Source organism: Oreochromis niloticus, linkage group LG9, assembly GCF_001858045.2.
Source record: "Oreochromis niloticus isolate F11D_XX linkage group LG9, O_niloticus_UMD_NMBU, whole genome shotgun sequence".
NCBI lineage: Eukaryota > Metazoa > Chordata > Actinopteri > Cichliformes > Cichlidae > Oreochromis > Oreochromis niloticus.
This window is the reverse complement of record NC_031974.2, coordinates 35,599,248-35,624,137: the sequence shown is the minus strand read 5'-3', so window position 1 is coordinate 35,624,137 and position 24,890 is coordinate 35,599,248. Positions and strand designations below refer to the sequence as shown.

Sequence of the window (24,890 nt, the reverse complement as noted above, 5' to 3'; positions counted from 1 at the left end):
CTTTTCTACGGTATTGTTCTAGAGTAGTTGCAGTGGATTGAGCTGTGGTTTCATCCTCAGGTTTCACAACTACTGCTTATAATATTGCTCTTTTAACATTCTGTGCTTCTCTTCTCTTTTGAGCCTGCTCCAGCCACAACTTAGCGACTGCTAACTGCAATTCCTTCCTCTGCTTAGCTGTCCCTGTTTTACCTGCTGCACTTACAGTTATTCTTTCTACAAGCATTTTACACTGAACTTCCACTAATATCCCTTCAAATCCATATTTCTTACACCAACAACCTACATACTGCATGCTGCCCGGTGAATATTTCTCCATAAATTTTACATCCCCTTCTAAGGCAGCCTTACACATTTTATTCTCACACAAGACAACAATCAGCCACACTCACACAGACCACGTCTGGCCCGCACACACACACATAGGCCTATCGCTTGTGTCTACACGCACAGCCAGCGCTCTCTGTTGAAAACTCTCAAACGCCCCATATGGTGGAGAATTCAACCGTCGGACACTCTCCAAACGCCCCAAATGGCGGAGATTCCGAAAACTCCTCACGGTGGAGTCACCGAACCTAGGTTGTCTCCACGCCCCACACGGCGGAGAAGCCTGCGTCTCTCTCACGCGGCTAGCGCGCTCCCGTACCTGCGATCAACGCAGGGTCACGTAGCCGCTCTCTAAGGCCTTCTGTACTTACTGTTCGTGTTGTTTCCGTTCATGGGAAGAGTCTCTGTATCCCGTCAATCGCCATCCATCCCGAGGGGAGTTCAGACACAAACTTTCCGGCCTGGTGACAAGCACCAAGGCACCAGGGCTTTCCGTCAATCATCCCAGACGTTGCGGTGGCGTCCTCTCCCTCTCCTCGCGGTGGATGCGATGTGTTAGGTTCCGGCTGAAAACAAGACAGTCAGCGATCGATCGATTACTTGCGCAAGGGAGGCCTCATCTGTGTCCAGCACGAAAATGACCCCAAATCCGCCCTTCTCTCGCTGCCTTTTATTGAGAGACAGTTCACACAAAACACAGCAAAGCAACGCCCACATGGTTCTAAGGCATTGTATGTATATGTGTGAACCTTTATATGTAAGTAGGAATGTGTGTGTGTGTGTGTGTGTGTGTGTGTGTGTGAGACCTCCTGCTGACCAAAGGGTCGTAAAAGCAGGAAGCTTACAACACAAGAAACAGATCTTTCAGATAGGATGTATCTCCAATAAAACCTCCCCCAACACAAAGTGGTTAGAGGTGCTCAGGATCAAAGGAATGGCTTTGATAATACTGCTTGAACTAAGACTGTACAAATTTAAGAAACACAATGGCAACATTCAACAATTAGACCTAACAAAGAGAGTCGCAGTTATCTGATGTCTGGCATCTACAAGTGTAACCGGTGTGTTCCTGCATTGTGTCTGACAATGACAGGTAAAAGAAACAAAGACCTCCAAGTCATTAACTTTCCACTCCAGCTCCTCTCCCACAGGGGAATTGTAGAAAAGGGCTGCATTTATTTTCACATTAAACATAAAGTACGAACTTACATGGAACATATTTGACATAAGATTTAAAAAAACCAACACGAAATCTGACATACCTGACAACGAAAGGTAAAAGAAACAAAGACCCCCAAGTCATTAACTTTCCCACTCCAGCTCCTACAACCAAATGCAAACAGTAGGGAAGAGGGTTAGTTCAAACCACCACAACTTCCAAGCTAGCAAGAATTATCTGTTCATGCTAGCATTAACTGTGCCTATAACACATTTTTGGCACACATGTACTACACATTTACAGTGTAGTACATGTGGCCTGTACACAAGGCCTGCAGCACATCACAGAATATAAGGCCACCACCAACACCATCAGCTCGGCAGGCGGTCTGCCGGATGATCTCAACATGTTTTACACCCACTTTGAGACCCCTCAGACCTTCCAGACCCTCCAGACCTCCCAGATCTCCCAGACCCTACAGCCCTCCAAGACCTTCCAGGACCCCCAGACCACCTGACCCTCTCCCCCGCCAGTGGTCTCAATAGACCAAGTACACAAGGTCCTGAGGAAGATCAACTCCCACAAGGCAGCATGGCCAGACAACATCCCTGGACGGGCCCTTAGAGAATGTGCTAACGAGCTGGCTGATGTTCTCACCTCCATCTTTAACCTTTCCCTCAGCCAAAGCATCGTTCTCACATGCTTCAAGACCACAATTTTCATCCCTCTCCCCAAGAAAAGCCCAGCCACCTGCCTAAACGACTACAGACCAGTTGCATTCACTCCAATCATTGCAAAGTGTTTTGAGAGAGTGGTGCTGGCCTACATTTTTAAAAATTTTTTTTGCCTGTCCCGTTTGGATCTTTAGCCATCAGAATTGTTGTCTGAAGGCCAAGAAACTTGCCAAGCGGATTTACTTTACCAATTGGATCATCATGGCCTTGCCATATTGGTCCATTTGATTGAACCTTATTATAATTATTTATTTTATTTGATTTTTCGGTTATTACAGACGGGACAGACATGACTGGGGGATAGGACAGGGAGAAAAAACTGAAAGAAAGAGAGGGAGAGAAGGAAAAATAGAGGGGAGAAGAGATGGTGAGAAAGGGGGGAAGAGAGAAAAAAAAAGAAAGAAAAACAAACAAAACACCTGGATCACCTGTATGGGGATAAGAAAAAACATACGAGAAAACAAACAAAAAAGAGCAACATACTAAATACAACACCATCACAATAAACTACCTAGCAGTAGGTAACGGTAGATACTAAATATTACATGTTATTGTGCAGTAAGCAAGATCGACAGCGCACAATGTGCTTTGAGGTAGCAGCCAAGAAAGGTGTAGCTTGTGTCTGTGAAAACCTGTGTGTACACCTGTGTGCACACCTGTGTGGATCAGCATGCTTGTATTCAAAAGATTTCTCCATGTAACGATCTGCTAGGGGGTGTGGGGAGCCATAGCCTCGTCCCCCAGGGCATGAAGCAGGTATGGAGGAGATCCAGGCTCCAGACATCCAGAGGCCCCCAGAGCACAAGAGACCAAGGAAGACCAACAGAGGGGCAGCCGCGCCACTATCCCAGAAAGATCTGAGGAGAGCCCCAAACGAGTGGTCACACAGCGGCCACGGAGCAGAGTCCAGAGCGGGTTGCAGTGATGTGCCAGTGGGCTCTTCCGGCAGCCAGCTGTGTCAGAGAGGACCGGGCCTCAGGCCCAGAGACCAGAGGCCTGAGGGCACCCCAACCCCCAGGGTTAACCCTAACCCTAACCCCAGCCGGGCCACAGGCGCCAGGCCCTGCCAATCGGCCACCAGGAGTGAGTCGGTACATACATAAGCGCCCAGCCCCAGACACCAAGAACCACCAACACACCAACGTCTGAGGGCATCAGCCATTGGCAGGGAGTGTGGTGAGGGGAGATAGGCCTCCATACCTTAGAGAGCCTGAGATGTTCCCAGAGAGATGAAGTCTAAGACCCAAGCTGACATATAGACACAGACGAACAGGCGCACGGAGACACAAACGTGCATTCTCATCCCCATATACACAAACAAATACTCGGCACTCACCCGACGTGGAGACAGACACAAATAGACACTGTACACACATTCACACTCCCCAAACATACTCTATATCCCAGGTCCGGGTACCCCTGCACCCAGAGGGGCAAACCATACCCAGACCCAGGAGATGTAACCCTTCTCTCTGGGGTGGAGGAAAGCAGTAGCAGGGAGGCCCCGCATCCCAGACCCCAATCCGATGGCCAGCACCACCTCCCAGACCCCCAGCCCCGATGGTTAACAGAACGGGGGTGAGTGAAAACCCCAAACCTCCCTCCACCCGCTCATATGTAGTGTTGCTGCGTGCTGTTCTAAAGTGCATTTAAAACACAGGAGGGCATGGTGCTTCTTGCCAGAGAGCAGCACGGCTCCTCCCGAAAACCCTCAGTGTCTATATGCATTTAAAATTGAGGGTAGGGCACCAGCGCCAGAGGTGGGTTTGAATACTCAGACCATCCTCTGGACGCTGTATAACGTGCCCACCCCCAAGGCCCTATATATATGTGTTATGAGAGTATGAGTAATGTGGATGTCTAGGTTGTGGAATAAAATTGAGGCACAGGTGGCCAGAAGGGGACAGAGGGGGAGTGCCTCCCCTGCACCATGGTGACACACCTGCACCCCAAGACCTGCGTGTGTGTGGGTGTGGTGGAGCAGGAAGAGAGAGGCAGCTGAGGATGGGGAGGGAAGAAAGGGAGGGGCAAGCGGCCCCTCCCTGGGGCCAGCTCCCCCGCTGACCCCAGTAGGCACCCTCACACTCTGGAACCCACCAGGGCAAGGGGGCCCAGGCCCATCCGGACCGGGGCCCACAGCAGCAGCACCACCCCACCCCACAGAGTCCGGGGCAGCCCACCCAACCCAACTGCAGAGAAAACTGCACCCACCCCATCATCCAATCTTCTCCCAGACTCCAGAAGACAATAGACACCCAGGTTGAGTTCATTCTCCACCTCTCCAATATCTCTCCCCCACCTGCAGAGTGAGCTCCTGTAGAGAGGAGACCTGCAAAGATGTAACAGCCTCCCCACCAGTTAGCGAGCCCTGCAGTTGGGCCGATGCACCAGAGGTCCCCTGCACCGGGGCTGAGCCCCCATGCACCCACTCGCCCACCACCCCGGCGACACAACAACCAGGACCCAAGGCCCAGCCAGAGCCCCAGCCTGGGGGCAGAGCACCTCCAGACCCCCAAGCCTCCACGCCTGTCCCGGACGCACCCCGGGGCAGCCAGGCTACCAGGCCAGTAACCCACGTCCACCAGCACAGACCCTCCCCCATCTCCACTGTACACAGCCACAAGGAAAACACCATCTAAGAGCCACCAGAGCCCCTAACCAGGTCATGACCACAACCCCCGCGTTAGGTCCTCGAGGGAAAACGTCCCTAGGGAATCCCCAGATGCCCTAAGGCCGTCCCTATCCCCATATCAACCACAATAGCGAAGGCAGGACCAAACCATGACCCCCCACCCCCACTAGGTGATGAAGCCGATCAAAGGAGCCCAGAGTGATTGATCAAATGTGATGGCAGAGGCTGTATTAAGACTAATGTGATCTATTAGATGTTTTTTATATTGGTTAGAATTAAGATTATTTTTATTTTTCCAGTTCATGAGGACTGTTTTCTTGGCAATGCATAGGGCCGTAAAAATAATGTGGGCTGTGTTTATTTCTGTAGTGACCTCATCCAAGTTGCCCAGCAAGCACACTAAAGGGGAGGCTGGAATGTTACATTTCAGACACTTCGATAAGTCTTCACATATCTCACGCCAAAATTTCTGCACTGGTGGACAGAACCAAAGAGCGTGGATATAATTGTCCGGTGTATTTGCTTGACAGTGTGAGCAGTTGTTAGAAGATGTATAGCCCATCTTGAACATCCTATGACCAGTATAGTGCACTCTATGTAATATTTTGTATTGTATTAATTGCAAATTGGGATTTCTGATCCATTGAAAGGTTTTTAAGCATGTCTGAGACCAAAGGTTTTGGTCTAAGCTGATCGATAAATAAATAAAGTTCGCGGATGACACTGCAGTGATCAGTCGCATCACTGGAGGAGACAAGGTGGCTTACAGGAGAGAGGGGGCCCGTCTGGTGTCAAGTTTTGTTATGTCTACAGGACATAACATAATGATATATGTGTTCAAGAGGCTTTAGCTGAGGACGTGATGAAGGACCTGCTCAAAACCAAGACAGGTCAGTCAAACCTTCTAATGTAGGTCTCCAAAAGTTGAGTCTGTTCATCTGGATGTTGCATTTTCAGTGGGAGAAACATTTCGTCACTCATCGAAGTGACTTCTTCAGTCTCAGCTGACTGCAGGTTTCCCCAATTTCATAAACAATACATTTGCATAATGACTTAAACCAGCCTACTGAAGAAACAATGGGCTGGGAGGTCAGTTCCTTCATCATAATTATACAAATTCTCATGACCATTGATCAACAACCACTGATCAAAGCCCACTGATCAATGGCCATGAGTCCCATCCACAGAGAGTTGGGAAATGGCTGCAATCACAGCATTGTAAGATGGTGACAGATGTACCCTTAGGCCCCCTCCTCGATTCAGAGATGGTCCTTTTCATGTAAATGGCCTCCTTGACTCCGCCCTCAAACCAGTGTTCCTCCCTGTCCAGGTTGTGTACATCCTCATCATTGAAAGAGTGTCCACTGGCCTGTAGGTGTAAATAGACTGCAGAGTCTTGGCCTGACAAGGTAGCTCTTCTGTGTTGTGCCATCCTCTCAGCCAGAGGTTGTTTCGTTTCCCTGATGTATAAATCCTGGCAATCCTCCTGGCACTTAACAGCGTACACTATGTTACTCTGTTTGTGTCGGGGGACCCGATCCTTGGGGTGGACCAATTATAGGCACAGCGTGTTTTGGGGTTTAAAAGCCACAGAGACGCGGTGTTTAGAAAAAATGTGTCTCAACTGCCGATACTCCTGACACATATGGGATCACTACAGGTTTTCGCTTAGGCAGTGGTTGTCCTTCTCTCCTGGATCAGCTGGAGCTTTCTTTTGGTGCCTTTGTTAGTGCACCCCAGGGCAGCTGTGCACTGTTAGCCTTTGCAGTAATTTCCATAGCTTAGTACTGCAAAATCAACAGTAAAAAACTCTAAAGGATGTTAGCAGTTTAGTACTGTAATTTGCATGTAATTGTGGGAAAATTCCATGAGATGACATTATTTTTACGGTAACTCACCGTACTCATGGAAACAGCTGTAAAATACAGCAAATGTAACAATTGGTGATGTTACGGAGATTATACTATTACACCATCTGGATTTCTGTTGTTTTCTACTGTAGATCTAAGAGTAATTAGCTAAATCCTCGTTCAGAGTGTATTACTATAAAATGCAATTCATTGTGAGAGTAGTATAACATATAAACTACAATATACAGCATCATTTTTAAATTAAGGAGTAAGTTGCAGCCACACTCAAATGGAATTTCTTGAATTGAACCTCATATATTAATAAATGTATTTGTTTATTCAAACAATGTGAAACATTATTACAGTCCACTTTGTATCAAACAACCAGTCTCACTCTTACAAAAAAGAATATTTAAGTATAAGTATACTTTAAAAACTAGAAAACAAGCAAGTATACCTTTAGTTTACTTTGTATGTATTTTCTTGATTTTTTAGACCAAATTACATTTAAGCATACTTTAACCTCCTAAGACCCGAACTCTTCCACGACATGCATTTTTAATTTCTCTTTGATATTTGGGCATATTGGGGCCTGATGAATGTAAAAACAAAGAATTTCCAGATTTTTTTTTTACCTTATTTTTGTTTTTAAGAAAAATAAGAGCCACAAATGAGGATTTTCATTTAAAACTTTGATAGAACAGTAGCAGTATAATGTCCTCGTAAGTGGATATCAGGCCCATGTAGAGCAAAATTGAGTATTTTGGTCAAAATAACCAAAAATGTTATGTCCACATATGTGGACGCCAGGTCCTAGGAGGTTAAGTACAGTTAGAAGTATACAGAAAAGTATAAGTACATTTAGTCTATACTTGTAGTATAGTAGTGCTAGTAGTATACTATGTAGTATGTAGTTTATTTGAAGTATACCTGAGGTTTACTACGAAGTACAAAGAAATACCCAGCATGCATTGCAGTGCTTTAACTGTGAAATTAAAACAACTATGAAACAAATGATTGATGTTTTAAAACAAGAATCTGCCAAAAATTCTTGTGTAATGTCTTTTACCTTTTGAATAGCGGGGTAAATCATTATTTTAAAAAAGGAAATTGTTCAAACCGTGAGTGAAAAGGGTCAATAGTTAATAAACCTCAATTCTCAAAGCACTTTCTCACCTGTTCATAATATATTTCTGGTACTTGAACTGTGAGTGTAGTTCTCTACAAATGAAGCCTTCTGATAATTAGGACTGTTATCTTACTGTCTAGGGAATGAAGAAATTTGTTACATGTGAAAAATACATTTTAATTGCATTTTAGTTACTGTTTTTCAATCAGAAGTAACTGAAATATAAACTAAAAAGTAAATTAATAGTATACTTGTAAGGTTAGTATAGAGTCGAGTATATTTTAAGTATACTGTTATAGACTGGAAAGGACATTATGCTAGTACATTTATGGTGAACAAAAAGTACATCTAAAAGTTAATTTCAAGAATACTTTTATGTACTAAAACGGGGGCCAATGTAGTCCCAAGAAGCATTATTAGTATACGTACTAGGTAACGTATACTTGGGAAATATACTTGAAGTATACTTATTTTTTGTATGACCAGCAACAAAAACTAATGGTTACATTTAGAGTAATGTTTAAAAATGACTTCATTTAGCAGGGTGTTCCTTTTTTAGGGCCCGAGCACTGAGAGTGCGAAGGCCCTATTGTATCTGCTCCGTTTATTAGGGCCCGAGCACTGAGAGTGCGAAGGCCCTATTGTATCTGCTCTGTTTATTATTATTATTATTATTATTATTATTAGGGCCCGAGCACTGAGAGTGCGAAGGCCCTATTGTATCTGCTCTGTTTATTATTATTATTATTATTATTATTATTATTATTATTATTATTTTTCATTGAAATGAATTGCCTTTTTGAGGGCTTTAACATGCTCAAAAACTCATGAAATTTTGCACACATGCCAGGTCTGGTGAAAAATTTTGTATTTTAATGGTTTTATATATGAGCACTGGGAAATGGCTCTGTAGCGCCACCTATGCGTTGTTAAATGCAGCCCTACGAACACATCTTTTGAGCTACATGTATGAAATTTGGCACACATGTGTATCATGCCAAGACGAACAAAAAATTCAATGGGACCATTGATGCAAACCCAACAGGAAGTCCGCCATTTCGAAGTGAAGATGACATTTTGGCTCTAATTTTGCCATTTCCATTCCTCGAACTTTTTCGAACTCCTCCTTGGGATTTGGTCGTATAAGCTTCATCTTTGGTCAGTTCCAACTACACACCTGGGCCATGTTTAATTGCGGAGCTTTTGAGTTTTCGCAATACTGTGAGGCCGTGGCGCCACGGCGAATTTCGATGACTCGCCATGGAAATCTTATTGTGTCTCATTCCCTCATACATGGTCCGACCTGGACCAAAGAGCACACATATGATAAGGCTCCACCCCTGAACATATTTCACCTGCCATATTTGACACCAGGGACAGCGCCACCTAGTGGGAACAGGAAATGTCATGTTTTACACTTTGGGGTACAGTATTGTTATGGTTGACATCTGCAGCCTCAAATTTCTCCAGGAAAGCCTTAAGCAGTTGGTCTTGGGTTATAGTGAAAACTGTGACTTTTCGCAAAAGGGTGTGACCCCAGCAGCATGGCGAACATTGATGTCTCGCCATGAAGAAACAAATTAGTATAACTCAATGAAATCCAGTCTGATCAGTACCAGACTTTAAAGGCATGTCAGACCCGCCCTGAACAGAGTGATGTGCCCATTGTCAGGAATACGTAGAGCGCCACCTAGTGGCAACAGGAAATGTCATGTCTTATATTTTGTTGCACTGATTTTCACAGGTTCATCGTGGCCACTTCAAAAGCGGTGAATATCACCATCAGTCCCTCATGATGCTTCAGTGAGATAATTGTGACTTTAAACTGAACGGCGTACCCTGGTGGCAACGCAGTTCACCATGAAAAATGAAGTGGCTTTTGAGGGGCTTGGGAAGGATAAAATGTCTTGAAATTTGGCGCACACCTCCAATGTGATGAGCGCTTTCTTGTTATTTTACCATTGTCATTGAATAGTGCAATATGGCTCCACAGCGCCCCCTACAAAGTTTCAAAACAACAGCCCCTGCTCTGTGTTTTATGTATGAGTCTGAAACCTGGTGAGCTTATAGAAGATATCAAGATATACAAAAAAGTCTCTTGGAGCAATATCTCAAATCGAACAGGAAGTCAGCCATTTTAAAATTAAGGTGTAATTTTGGCGACATTTTCCCCTCTTTTCAGGCCTCATACTTTGACGAACTCCTCCAAGGGATTTCATCATATTGACCCAATCTCCAGTGTGTGTAATCTAAAGACTTTTGTGATGTTAAATTGCGAAGGTTTCCACGTTCAGGGAAACGGGATGGTCATGGCGGCACATGGAGTTTCAATCACTCGCCAAAAAGCAGTAATCTGCTGTTACTCCAAAACACAATGTCCAATCTCTCCCAAAGATCGCAGGCATGATGAGACTCGACCTCGGAAATGTTTATTATGCCATTTGTCAGTAATGGTTAGAGCGCCACCTAGTGGGACGACTATAATCATGACTGAATGAGATGAAATGTTAGCTGGTGGTTAAATGCATGAATTCCATCAATCTGACATCAGATCGGACGTGCTGGTTGTAGGAGTTGGGCGTAGCTCGACGCGCTGGGGGTGCGAGGGCCCTCATAACGCTGCTTGAAGCTTTAATTATTATTATTATTATTATTTTTCATTGAAATGAATTGCCTTTTTGAGGGCTTTAACATGCTCAAAAACTCATGAAATTTTGCACACATGCCAGGTCTGGTGAAAAATTTTGTATTTTAATGGTTTTATATATGAGCACTGGGAAATGGCTCTGTAGCGCCACCTATGCGTTGTTAAATGCAGCCCTACGAACACATCTTTTGAGCTACATGTATGAAATTTGGCACACATGTGTATCATGCCAAGACGAACAAAAAAGTCAATGGGACCATTGACGCAAACCCAACAGGAAGTCAGCCATTTCAAAGTGAAGGTGACATTTTGGCTCCAATTTTGCCATTTCCATGCCTCGAACTTTTTCGAACTCCTCCTTGGGATTTGGTCGTATAAGCTTCATATTTGGTCAGTGTCAACTACACACCTGGGCCATGTTAAATTGCGGAGCTTTTGAGTTTTCACAATACGGTGAGGCCGTGGCGTCATGGCGAATTTGGACGACTCGCCATGAAAATCTTATTGCCTCTCATTCTGTCATACATGGTCCAACGTGGACCAAAGAGCACACATACGATAAGGCTCCACCCCTGAAAATATTTCAACTGCCATATTTGACACCAGGGACAGCGCCACCTAGTGGGAACAGGAAATGTCATGTTTTACACTTTGGGGTACAGTATTGTGATGGGTGACATCTGCAGCCTCAAATTTCTCCAGGAAAGCCTTAAGGAGTTGGTCTTGGGTTACAGTGAAAACTGTGACTTTTCGCGAAAGGGTGTGACCCCAGCAGCATGGCGAACATTGATGTCTTGCCATGCAGAAACAAATTAGTATAACTCAATGAAATTCAGTCTGATCAGTACCAGACTTTACAGGGATGATGTCAGACCCGCCCTGAACAGATTGATGTGCCCATTGTCAAGAATACGAAGAGCGCCACCTAGTGGCAACAGGAAATGTCATGTCTTTCACTTTATTGTACTGATTTTCACGGGTCCATCGTGGCCACCTGAAGAGCGGTGAATGTCACCATCAGTCCCTCGTGATGCTTCAGTGAAAAAATTGTGACTTTAAACTGAACGGCGCACCCTAGTGGAAACGCAGTTCACCATGAAAAATAAAGTGGCTTTTGAGGGGCTTGGAAAGTTTAAAAAGTCTTGAAATTTGGCGCATACCTCCAATGTGATGAGCGCTATCTTGTTACGGGATCATTTTCATTAAATGGTGCAAAATGGCTCCACAGCGCCCCCTACAAAATTTCAAAACATCAGCCCCTGCTCTGTGTTTTATCTATGAGTCTCAAATCTGGCAAGCTTATGTAAGATATCAAGATGTACAAAAAAGTCTCTTGGAGCAATATCCCAAATCCAACAGGAAGTCAGCCATTTTAAAATTAATGTGTAACTTTGGCAACATGGCACACAAAAGCAAAATGCCAGAAGTGTGGCATAGGTGTTCCACTGCAACTTCTGTCAGAACACCTAAAATCCTGTCCTCCTTTGGAAACTCCCAGTGAAAGTACTGTGGTGAATTTAGATGGTGATGAACCTACAGAGAAGGAATGTAGGTTTTTTGACAATTTCATACTAACATATCACCCAAAAGCATAAAGTGTTAAGAGCTAGCTAGAAGGAAAAATGAAATGTTATAAAAATAAACTTTGTCCTTTCAAATTTATTTCACAACAGCACCATTGCAGCAGTGTCCTGTCTGCACAGATATGTTTCCCTCTGACATCATAGAGCTGCATGCCTCTTCATGTGGAGAAAGGTATTTAGCAACAAAAATTGCAATTTTTATTGTCATTGGATTTAAGCCTTGACTGAAATTTCACAACATATTTTGATAGTAGCTCACGAAATGAAAAGGGGCATGAAGATACAGTAATTGAGGAAGGGCTAGCAGATATGCCAGGACCATCTGGAACTACTTGTGAAGTCAGGGATGGTAGGTCAATCATTTAGTCACAGGTTATGTAAGGAAGGTGTTGATTAGTAACAATCAACAGCTAATGTGAACAAATCCCAGAAATCAAACCATTACTTTGTATCCATTCGATGGATTTCTTATTTGTGATAGCCTCATATTCAAACTACTTTAGACAATCCTTCAAAGGATAAAACATAATCTTTTTGTAATAGTATCTAGATAGAGGTTTATATACAGTCTATCCAGAGTTGATTACCCCCCTAACCCCCCCCCTCCCACAATCCAATTCTAACCACTTCTATTTTCTTCTAGGCTGGTTAGCTGTTTTGGACTCTTCAAAGGCCATACATGAATGTGCAAAGAACGCTTTGGACATGCATGAAATGGAGAGTCCATTACGTCTCACAATGGACATCAGACAAAGTGTAGCTGATCAGGACATGGCCCTCATCTCATTCTACAAGAGACCCAATGTTGAATGGGCACGTCCTTTGGAGTGCAGGCTTGAGGGTAAATTTGCTGAAAATGATACATAAATATATCTTGGAATAAATACTTGTATTCATTACTTTATTTTGGTTATCTAACAGGGGATACAGCTATCGGACAAGGAGTAATACGTTTTTTCTTATCAACATGCATGGAGAAGCTGATGTCTGGTTTTTGCATCAATTTTGGTTAGTTCGTTTATGGTTGACGATACCTATGTTTGATGATCATTATATTGTATAACTTTTCATAACTCAATTAACTGTCTGGTTTTTTTTGTTTTTTGGGGGGGGGGTTGTGTGGTGGGGTGGGGTGAAAACCTCTGTATTGTGTGGAAGTAATCTTTTTTTTTTTTTTTTTTTTCTTTCTTTCTTTTCACTTATCTTATAGCAAACTCCAATGTTACTCCACTGTTTGAGGGAGAGCCAGGCCATTACATACCATCAGCATCTCACTTTCTTGTGGAAAGTGATATGTTCCTTATGGCAGGGAGAATGGTAGGGCACTCCTTTCTTCATGGAGGCCCATGCCTATCTGGACTTAGCCCAGCCATTGTGCACGTCCTACTTGGTGGTAGTCCTGAAACTGCCACAGTTACACCCGAGGACTGTCCAGACCTAGACCTGAGAGGGACAATTCAGCTTGTAGGTTTTTACATTTAAATGAGGGAACGTTTATACATTGCCCTTTGTGAGTGATAAACATAAGTCTAACCTAGACTAATCCTTTAAAATTGTTCTTGATCAAAAACTCTGCCATTGAGACATGGTCTGAGACTCTAAACTTGTCTTTTGTTAAATTTTTTTATGTATGAGGAATTAGGAATTTATAGTTCTTTTTTTCTGTCTGAATTACTGTCTTATGGGTTACAGCTTCAAGGGCAATCAAAGCTGTCAGATGAAGAGAGAAAACGTGTTCAGGATCTGGCATATGCATGGGACCTCCCTCCCTTGACAGAGAACAACAGGAGATGGCTGTTTGAGAAATTATTACTCCATTCTGTGAGTGAATTGAAAAGTATGTAAAATATTTCTATGTTACTGTTACTGTTTAGTTAACTTTTTTTCTTAGGTCATTGGGAGAGTGACGAGGTCAATAAAACAGCTGAGAAGGGGACTTAAAGAAACCCCTATGTGGACCCTGCTGACCCGGCGACCTGACACGGTGCCCTTACTCTTTCCACAAGAGTTGGCTGCTGTGAACCCTAAGGTAAATTTTGTGCTCCTAAAATACTGTATTCATTAATAACATTTTACTGTGTGTTGTAGAAAATGTAGTCCAAAGCAAACTATGAAGACTTGAGTCATTCTACAAAATGTAAAAAATTTGAAATTTTAATTTGGCACTTACCAAGAATTATGTATCAAATAATAAAATTACCATAAAAACTGTATTAAATTTTACAAATAAAATGCACAAATACTAAAAATGAGCATATTCTTGTGGACACAACTTGTGGACCATACATCTTTACTGCAGTTTGTCTTTATAGTCTTGTAAAAATAAAACTACTGCAAAAAATGCTTCAAAAGCCTGATTTACATATAGAAAATGATTCTGTAGATCTGAAGTGAGATGTAAATATAATAAACATACATGACTAAAATACATTAGTAATTCTTTGGTAATACACATCAATTTCTAATTAGAACATTAATGGCTAAATCTATATTTTCATTTTTTGTTTGAGACAGTTTCTTCTTTTAAAATACAGTCAACTATGTAGAGGTTTGGGGATCCAAGTGAACAGAAAAAGCACAAAACATGGATTATTATAAAAACCGTTACTACTTTATGTTGAGCAAGACATTATTTGGTTTCACAATGTCCGGCAGTATTTTTGAAGGGTATATTTTATGGATGTTCTGTTACAGGTCCTTCTTCAGCGTATTGTGTGGCCTGAAGATGAAGATGATGACTGTCCTCTTCAAACTAAATGCAGAATCATAGGCTACATGAGGCATTTTATTGTAAATGGTAGGTTTGCCATTTTGCAGGAGGGGAATACCACTATGAGAGCCAATATTATCGCAATGTTCAAAATATTTTGTTTGGATTTCTTAGAGGTTGTTAAACCTAATTTATTTCAATGCTTAACTAAACACTTTCTTTTTCTTCACAGCAACACCAAGTGAGCTGACAAATCTCCTAAAATTCTGGACTGGATGGGAGATTGTGCCAAAAAGTCTCACAGTGGAGCTAGTAGATGGCAGACATCCAACTGCTGCCACCTGCTATGAGACCTTGCGCATTCCATACCACTACAAGGACTATTTAACTTTTAAGGAAGACCTCATTGCCTGCTCTGAAACCTGCCACTCTGGGTTTGGACTCATTTGAGTCATTCCCATAACGCAAGGTAGTGGTGTAGAAGGCTCTGTTCAAGATTTGGAATATAAATGTTCACATCTACTGGGCCTCTCTGGTGCTATTTACTCTGTGCAGGCAACATCGGTTCTTGGTTCAGTTCTCGGTTGAAATTGCTTTTAAGTAGTTCTGAAAACTGTTAAAGATAATGTCTTACATGTAAGATGTCAGTGACAAGGTAAACTTTCATCTTGATCAAAATAAAGGACAAGATTGACTTACTGTGCTGTTTTAATTTTGAAACATTCCTCCCATCAGCCTTCAGTCAAATATTGTTTTACAACATAACATTCAAACGAACAAGCATTTTCTATTTAGAATTTTTCTGAGTGAATCAACATTTGTATTTTCCCTCTCTAATTCTTCAGTATTTACATTACGAAGCTTTGCTTAAAAATTGTTACTTATAGCGAAGTTTATAGTTTGAAACAGTTGGTGAACCCTGTGGAATCTCAGATTTCTACACAATTTGGTCATGAAATATAATCTGATCTTCAAAGTCACAACAATAATCAGAACTGCTTAAAGTGAAACCATGCAATTATGTTATTGAAAACACCATGGAAATTCTTTCTGTTGGTTTAGTTTAAGCACACTGTGATCAAGATCAGATTACATTTCAAGATGTTTTTCCTGCAACTGTATGTAGCTTTTCTATCCTAAATGAATTGCTGACAAAACTGAACAGCCATGATGTAGACGTCAGCACCAAAGGACTGGGATGCCGCTCTTGGATTAACAACGCCCTGTAAAGTTGTCATTTGTTCTTCTGTCAATGGGCAGTCAGTGTTCGGAACAACAACACTTGAATGGTTATGGCAAGCTAGGCCACTGTCCTCCCAGTCAATGTCTGGAATCTGGAAGCCCTGCAACGAACAAACAATTAGGAAAGAATAATTGTATATAGGAATCAATGAGTACTAAAAATGTGCACCTTTACCTGTGTGTTTTCTGGAACTGCAACAGGGTGATATCTGTGACCCAACTCCCACAGCTGGTTGGGACTCATGTTGTTTTCTGTTCGCAGTGGATGGTTGTCCCATCCACTGCAAAATGTATTCAAATCATCCTCCAGTCGAGGAAGAAAGACATAATGGCAGCAAAAGAGGTGTGCAGCATTTGAAATGTCCAGAAGGCCCTCTTCCTCAAGGTTGTGAAGAACATCGTAGTAGATGCTTGTAACGGCCACCCAGAGGTCTCTCCACAGTCGCTCTATTCTGAAATAATATATAAAAAATATTTAATTAGGTATGGCCTTTGTGTGTATGAGAAATTCCCTGCTCGTTTCTAACCCCTACATGAGATGACAACCAGACCATTAACACAGAATGAACATTCAGGGAAGGAAGGAACAGACTGGAAGAGGTGTGTGAATAACCAAAAAATAAAAAAAAAAAATAGGGCAGAGTCCTGAAGGCTCTTTGGGGTTTGTAGGACCTGTCTAATATTTTCTTCCTTGGGTAAATAATGGAAATTGGAAAAAAAACAAGAAAAAAAAAACCAAACACCTGACACATATGAGACAGTATATCCTGTTGGTTAGGGCACTGTTCTCTAAAGACATTTTACTATAAAACTATACCCTTTAAATGTTTATGTATTTTTAAATAATGGAAATAAAGCTGCAACACCTTCCATCTTATGTCAGAAACATTTGAGGTTGACAGTATTTTATGAGAACAAACCTTTGATTGTGTACACTCTTTCCTGAAATAAAACTGCCTCTTCCTGTGCCACGAACAGTAAACATCAGCCGTGCAACCTCCACATTTTCCCCTCCGTGGTCGCCACGAACCCTGAAAACAAAGCAAAGTACCCCAAAACATTCAATGCTTTAAACAAACTTAGATCTGATAATAAAGAACATCATATGCCTTGATCAAAGTTTAAAAAACAAAAACAATGTAAAAATCCTTCTAATCTTTGATTGCTACTGCTCTGGAATGCATCCAAACATTGTCTCAGCATGTGTCAGTATAAAGTTTAATACAGCTGTTAAAACATTTTTCAGGATTTAACAGGACAGTAACAATTATTGAGATTTATTGAATTTGTAGGGAAATTACGCAAGTGCCATTTTGCATCATTATGATCTGTGTAAAAAGACAATTTTAAGAATATTTTAGCAAAAATATGTACATCAAATTAATTAAATAAGTAGTCTATGGCATTTAAAATTGGTTACCTAAAATTCTGAAATGATAATACTAATTCTTATTGATGATGATATTGTATTTGAAATCCTGGTGTAACACTGAACCCGACATCATAAAATGATTACCCTTGTAATGTCAGGGAGTTACAACTAAGGAGGGAAAATATTACTATCTCACCCCTTGTATCCAATTACATAACAGCACTGCTTGGTAAAAGTGTTGAATTACATTTTTTTTTTATGCTTAAATATCCCCAAGTCACTATAACAAACATTTGAGATTATGTATGTATGTATGTATGTATATTTATTTATTTATTTATTTTTTTTTTAGGGAAGTTAGAATCATCGTAAAACAACTTTTAATGAAATATCCACAGGTAGTCTTACAAAGGTATGTAAGAAAAGACCTAACCCAGAATAAAATGCATCACTTATTACCTGAGAGGAAAACCAAACTTCTCGACTGATTTTTGGAAGAATGCCAGTGTTGTTGATGCCAGATTGTTGGAAGCAGCACCGAGATACATAATCTTTAGAGGAAAAAGAACAATGAGCAACTTCCATGTAAATATTGCATTTGATTTACTTACTAAACTAAACTTACCTTACGAGAAAAGCCATCAATACCTCCAAAGATCACAATGTTATAGCTGAATGGGGAAAACAAAATATTTTTTATCTTTTTTTGAATTATCACTTTGAAGTGTTTAAATGTAAGCAATGCAAGATGTGATTTATGTCTGTCCAGATGCAAATATAGTAATGAGTAAGATAACAAAATACAGTTATGAACATTTGCAGCTGAAAAAATTCTCAGGAATATCGTTCACTTCAAAAGATCAAATAATTTACCGTATCAGTTTATGGTTTGTGTCAATATGCATTAGAGACTGTGGTCCTGGGACGGAATAAGCACGTCGAGCAATGCATCCCAAGGAAACCATCCTTGACACAACACCAGCTGTGTCAACACGGTGCATAGAACTTCGAACCCTTTGGTACTGGATTCTGTGTCTGGCCTGTAGAAGTGCTTTCACCATCCGGTATCCAGCGTGAGGCTGCCTGGATTTTATGTCTGTAATGCATTGGTCCAACTCTTCATCCGACAGGCTGCTATAGAGTGCTTTGACTGAAAGATTGAACTCATTCATGCGTCGGAATACTGTGCTTCTGGACATTCCCAAAATTTTAGCAATGGCTGGGATGGACAAGTTCAGTTCCAGAAGGCTGTTAAGATGATAGGGGGAAAGAGCCATTCTTAGTCGCCCAGTAGGTCCCCACTCAAAGTGAATGACAGCACTATGTAGAGTCATTTTATCCTTTTCTCTGTTTATCAGAGTATGTAAACTACATAATGCATCTAAGAGGACAGGGCAAACCTCAACTTGACCGGACAAAGCTTGTAGAAAAACTAGTTCCTGGGTGCAAATGAAATCTAAAAAGTCCAGATCCAGGGGAAGGTGTTCAAGACAATGTTCTAAACGTGAACGCAGTCTCTGAAGAATATGATGTAGGAGAAGATCCTAAGAAAGAGGAAAAGGTAGAATTATTTTTGTAAATTTTAAATCACCAACAAAAAGTGAGTTAAAAACACAATGTTAGTTACGTTAACTGAATATTCTTAGGCTATAAGATTCTAAAGTTTATTTTATCATATTTCCTTATGGTTCTTTCAAAAAAAGTTTATTTTGTAATTCATGCCATTTGTTGTAGTATTTTGATTTTCTGGTTAGGATTTTATTTATTCTTTTCTTAGATCTTTTGTTTTAATAGCACAGTTTATTTAAAAATTGATCTCGCAAGAGAAAAAGCTTTTTTTCCCCCCTATTTTATCTTTTTTATTTAAATGTTTTTGAGAACAAAGCCAAACCAAACTTTACTGAAGAAAGCTGGAACTGATTTTTGAGTTTAGTGTTCCCAAGGAATACTCTGAATGGATGAAAAAAAAAAAAAAAATGAAAACAGATTGCCTGGCGGTGTGTTTCATTTATGAAAAGGCCAGAAATTTAAATTTGATATTGTCAAATTTAATGTCTTTTGTTTATGAAACAGTGAGCATGAATTTCTTAATGGGTCGCTCAATTTGGGGAATTTGTGGGTAGCCTGCAAGGGCCTCAACTTCTCCATTCCCACAATGTGCAACAAATGGGCACAGCTGATCTTCAAGAGTGGAACATCGGCCAGTTACTTCCAACTTTAACGCAGCTTGTAGTCTTGGAGAGCAGCATGCCAAAACTGCATGCACAACTTCTGCTAACAGTGGAAACGGATTGAGAAATCCATGTAAACAGATTCATAAACCGAAAGATTATTTTACAGGACTAATTTTCATATCAACCGCTGGCTGACCACAAACCCTGAGGGTGTATACGAGAAGCAGAAGAAGCAGGAGGAATATCCCGTTTAACTTACGCTATCTGTTTAAGTTTAGATAGTATTTGTAAAGATATTGACCATATCCTTTTCTGAAAGTGTGGATATAATGGATGGGGTAAGATACTGGCATGCTACAACTTTATAGTTGTTAAATTCTGGGTACAAGTATATTGTACATGTTTTTTTAATATTATTATTATTATTATTATTATTATTTTCATCATCCTACCCAATTACATGTTCCTTTTAATCAGGTTGTGCTGTTTTAATGACTTTACAATATAATTTACATTGTGCTCCTTAAATTTTACCTAATTGGAGGTTATATTAATCCTATATTTGCCTTGCTTTCTTCACTTCCTGGTCTGCCTCTGTCTCGCCTGTATGGCTGCATTTACACCTAAATTTCCCCAACAAAGGATGTTTTAATTCACCGCTATTCCAGTGAAACGCGAGTCTCCCATCTTCCTGCTACCGGTCTCGAGTTTTTGTTCACCAAAGCATACACCAACTTCATACTGACGGACAGATCACTGCCCTATTCCCGCCTTGTCTGACCGTGTTTTGTGACTTTGGTTCACTTCACCTCACTCTTCCCCATTCTAGTCATTAAATCAGGCCGTTCTGCAACCATGGCAGCCATTCACTCTATGGTTTTATTCATGGTGTATTTTATCCCTTCACCAAATGCCGTTCTCGTTTCCCACATTATATTTGCAGTGTTCGTCTATCTATCAATATCTGCGGAGTATGGTTTTGTACCGAGTATCCTATTTTGTAGAGGACAGCATGTAAAGGTTAGCTCGGTTAGCAGGATGCTAGCATGTAGCGCTTAGTGAGACACGCCTCAGACGACTTGAGCAAAGACCCCGTCTGTGTACCTTATACGTGACCAACGGATTTAAATAAAATTAACGTTTCAAAAGACAAACTTGAAGATAAAACACAATACACTTACCGGAGAACCGCCAGGGTTTGCCGCTGCCATCTTGCCGCTCCTAAATTCAAAACTGCCTCTGTAGACAGGCAGGGGAGGCGCGGAAATTTTCTTTGAGTTAGTCAAACGTTTTCCTCAGTTCGAGTAGATGATAAAATAAAATAAAAATGAATGGGATTTTAAGTAGGACTACGCGTTCTGTAATGATCTCTATTTAGGAGAAAAACTTAATCACTCACCTCTAAACAGCTGTCTTTTCAGGAGACACACTGCTGGCTAACGGTGTCATGTGATCAAACAGCGTAATTTAATTGGCTGAGAGCCGCTCGACTCGATCTAGTGCTGATTGCTCTGGCTTGGGTCATTTAAGTTCATCACTTTTGCAGTTGAATTTTTGCAGGTGAATTTTTGCAGGCGAATTTTTTGCAGGTGAATATTTGATGGTGAATTTTTTGCAGGTGAATTTTTGCAGGCGAATTTTTTGCAGGTGAATATTTGATGGTGAATTTTTTGCAGGTGAAATTTTTGCAGGTGAATTTTTGCGGGTGAATTTTTTGCAGGTGAATATTTGATGGTGAATTTTTTGCAGGTGAATTTTTGCAGTTGAATTTTTTGCAGGTGAATTTTTGCAGGTGAATATTTTTGCAGGGGAAATTTGGAGGATAAAAATTCAATGTTATAAATTCAATGTCTAAAAATAGTTGGATTCTGATGACACTATATTTCTTCCATACACATGTCGGGTATTCACTTTCAAAACAACAATGGGGATAGAAAATATTGCTCGAGGCGGTTAATGCTCCTTTCGCTGGTTGCCAACCACCATTAAATAACAAGAAGAAGAAAATATTGATCTGCTTTTCTTAGTTTTGCACATTTAAGACACAATTCAGACTCAAACAAAGCTGCAAAGCAGGAGAACAACATGGCCATCAACTATTCTGTGCCACAGATCCAGTTCGCTGCAGCACAGAGTGATGATGAGATGGTGGAAGAACAACAGAGACAATTTACGGACCGTTAACATGTGCAACTTAGAAGTAGTCAGAGGTAACTGGATGGAGTTCAGTCAGGTTAAATGCACAGTTGATTGGATTATATCTGAAGATGGTATGCTATTCGTGACAACTCTGCTAGACTCCAAATTTCTCGTCCATGAGGGAGTATCTCAAAAGTAAATGAAACAACTAAACTTAACACTTTTTCCCTAAAATGGACTGACATGGGACACATTAAAGTTGGATTGACACCAGCTAGTCAGTCTGAAGGTAAGTGTTTTTTTACTTATTCGAGAGAAGTCAGAAATGCATTCTTATTACCGTTTGTTTTGACTTTTAAGCTACCCAGCCAGGTTATTTTCATTCAAATGCTAAGACAAAATGTCAATATCTATGAATGTGGAGACTCAAAAGACTAGTTAGGTAATAGTTGCCAATGGATTTATGAGACTTGATAGAAACTTGAACGTTTGCAACAGGTGAATCGGTGAACTACCGAGGTTGCGCCCAAATGCTTAAAGCTGTAAGCTGGTCAGTGTTTTCAGATGTGCTTGTACTACCTGTACGGTGCGGAGTGCTGACTTAGTCAGGCTAAACCCATTAAAGCGTCGAGCTCAAATATCTTTTCATTTTTGTGCACTGCTCTCTTGTCTTTTGTCAGCACACATTTTCTGTTAATTGAAGCCTTTTGTGAATAATTTTGATCATGTAAAAACTGGGAATTGGTCCCTATTGACAATACTCTTATTTTTCTTTTCTTTTTTTTTCTTTTTTTTTTTTGCATTGCATATGTCATTTAGGAAAGGTAATTGGTCATTGAACTTTTTGCAACTATGTGTATTTGTAAATTTTGTGGCTTCCGTGCACGCAAATTTATATTGTTCAGTTTGCATGTTAAAAGCCACAAACATGTAGCTAACTATAGGCTTTCTTGTGGAACTGAGAACTGTCCTGCCACGTTCAGAACATTTTCTGCCTTTCATTCACATATGCCTAGGAATCACAGAACTAGAAGGGAGACCACTGAGGAGAAGTTCTATGAGTTCACGGGTGACCTCAGCTGTCAAGTTCCTGGATGTGGGTATGCTGCACAAAACTCTGTGCACATCTCAGATTTCACATCAAAGACGGGAAAAAAGTGTTATGTCCATTTGAAGATTGCTCTAAATACTTCAGTGTCCAAACATCATTTTCCAGCCATATTTCTCAAAAACACAAGTAGACAGTTCAGCAGTCAAGGCAACAAAAAATTGGGGAATTTGCCATAATACAAGGACAGGACACAGTTAATCTATTAGAAGACAGTTGACTTTCTGTAATTTAAAAATGCAGGCTAAAATGCTCTTGCCAACCAGCACTATACAGAGCATCATAGAGGAATTTCAGGATCTTCGCAGCTGTGCAATGCACGATGTTCTTGCAATACTGTCTGACAAACTGTCTTCATTTAATATTCCACAAGCAGAAGTGGACAAAATCAATCAAGAACTTTTTTCATAGAGGACTATATATATCTGAGACACAGTAGGTTTCCTGACAAAGCTTTAAAAGCAAAACATCACTATTTGTTACATTATGCAGAGCTTATCCTTCACTTTGGACCACTCATTCGTTTGTGGACCCTTAGGTTTGAGAGCAAGCACTCGTATTTCAAAGCATGTACAAGAACAGTGCATAACTTTGTCAACTTATGCAAGACTGAACGGCATCAGTTACTGCAGTCCTACCTCTCAGTGGGCCAAATGTTTCCACCTATAGTTCAAATCATTGGAGAAACAAGTGATTAGAATCCTCATCTTTACAACGCTCTCATTCAAGAAGCTGTGGCAAACTGGATTTGTCAGCAGTTGTCTACAAAGGTACCAAGTATGTCAAAGGCTATGTTTCCATTGTAGATGACACTGATGATGGCTTGGTTTTTGGGAAGATAGCTGTGATAGTTGTTAACGATTCTGAATTGTACTTTGTGCTCGAGTTGCATCACTCAGTACTCCTCATTGACCTTGGACTTCACTGCTTGCATTGCCCTACAGAAAGAAGAGTGTGTGTAAATGCTGACAGTCTGATGGATTATTACCCACCACCACTTTATAACATGGCAGGCCTTTTTGTTGTCTCCCTACACCATTCAGTTTCCTCTTAATTCTCTTTCAGGGATGGAAATTGAAGAGGAACTCACAAGCCTCCTGCCGGCACTAGACAGAGAGAAGATAATCTGCATTGTAGAACATCTGACGGACATTATTGGTGTACAACAAAAAAGTAAATGTAAAAGTGTTTGTGGAGGCGGAAGATCTCAAATACTTTCTCACACCAATTCAAATACATAAACTACTTCTTGCAGTTAAAGGAGATTTGTGTAGGTTCTGTACAACTCACAGACTCATAGACTTGAGTCTATGATTTGAAGGTCACTCATAGACTCATATGTCACTGATTAGCTTCTTTTTTCTTCATCATACCATTCTACATATCTACTTAGACAGTATGATATTGAAGAGCTTTTTGGGGCTCAAATTGTCTGGTAGTTAATTAACACGGAAAACATAAACAAAGTAGACACTGAATCTAACACTATTAACCTTTTATTGATAATGGTAGGACTAAGGGTGGAAATTGTGACAAACTGTAAAATCTAGTGTATTTTTCGATGTATTTTTCAACTTTTCAATGCAAGTCCTTGAGTTTGTGGTTCTTTTGCAGTGAAACATCAAGCCATCCACCTCACCCCTCCTCCTCCACGTCCACCACTATGTACAACCATTACTCCAGCTCTTGGGTCTCACACTTACAGATTCCTTGGGAAAGATTTCCACTCCAACTGTCGCATGCACAAGAGGGGACAGAGCTCATCCAGAGGACAGGAGAAGTATGGTTAGAATTGTTGTGGAGGCCATGCAAGTTCTCTGCAGAAACCTTAAACGTGCATCTTGTTAAGAAGTTGCTAAAATCATTGTAAACAGATACCCTCAAACATTTGCAGATTTTACTGAAAAGGGAGAAAGACTGGGTTGTGGACATTATTCACTACTAAGAAGCATCAAATCTAGAGTTGAACATGTTAATCGAGATAATACAACACATAGACTTCGTCAAACAAAGAGAACCAGGAATGAGGAAGACTGCAGTCCCAACAGTAATGCAACCTCACCTAAAAAAGTTAGATGCCTTGT

General features: G+C 40.9%; 1 protein-coding gene and 2 long non-coding RNA genes across 4 annotated transcripts; 1 reads left to right on the top strand and 2 right to left on the bottom strand.

Annotated features, from left to right (window-relative positions):
* Positions 1–11,891: 11,891 nt before the first annotated feature.
* Positions 11,892–15,465, top strand: LOC102076574 (uncharacterized). Of its 2 annotated transcripts, XR_003221795.1 has the most exons (9): positions 11,892–12,026; positions 12,152–12,233; positions 12,705–12,902; positions 12,983–13,069; positions 13,272–13,525; positions 13,754–13,882; positions 13,953–14,090; positions 14,756–14,858; positions 15,004–15,465. It is a non-coding gene; the product is annotated as an uncharacterized LOC102076574 (long non-coding RNA). The 2 variants fall into 2 exon arrangements; XR_002057139.2 differs by lacking the exon at positions 13,272–13,525.
* A 274-nt stretch (positions 15,466–15,739) lies between these two features.
* LOC109195552 (uncharacterized) lies at positions 15,740–18,413 on the bottom strand. Its single transcript, XM_019347763.2, has 6 exons — positions 18,259–18,413; positions 18,011–18,056; positions 17,845–17,936; positions 16,934–17,044; positions 16,189–16,465; positions 15,740–16,114 (listed from the first exon to the last, which is right to left on the bottom strand). The coding sequence occupies exons 1-6, from the start codon at positions 18,384–18,386 to the stop codon at positions 15,908–15,910; spliced, it is 861 nt and encodes a 286-aa protein (XP_019203308.1). The 5' UTR covers positions 18,387–18,413; the 3' UTR covers positions 15,740–15,907.
* Positions 18,414–18,520: 107 nt separating this feature from the next.
* Positions 18,521–21,128, bottom strand: LOC112847960 (uncharacterized). The gene is made up of 3 exons (XR_003221796.1): positions 20,959–21,128; positions 20,741–20,798; positions 18,521–18,929 (listed from the first exon to the last, which is right to left on the bottom strand). It is a non-coding gene; the product is annotated as an uncharacterized LOC112847960 (long non-coding RNA).
* Between the last annotated feature and the right edge of the window lie 3,762 nt (positions 21,129–24,890).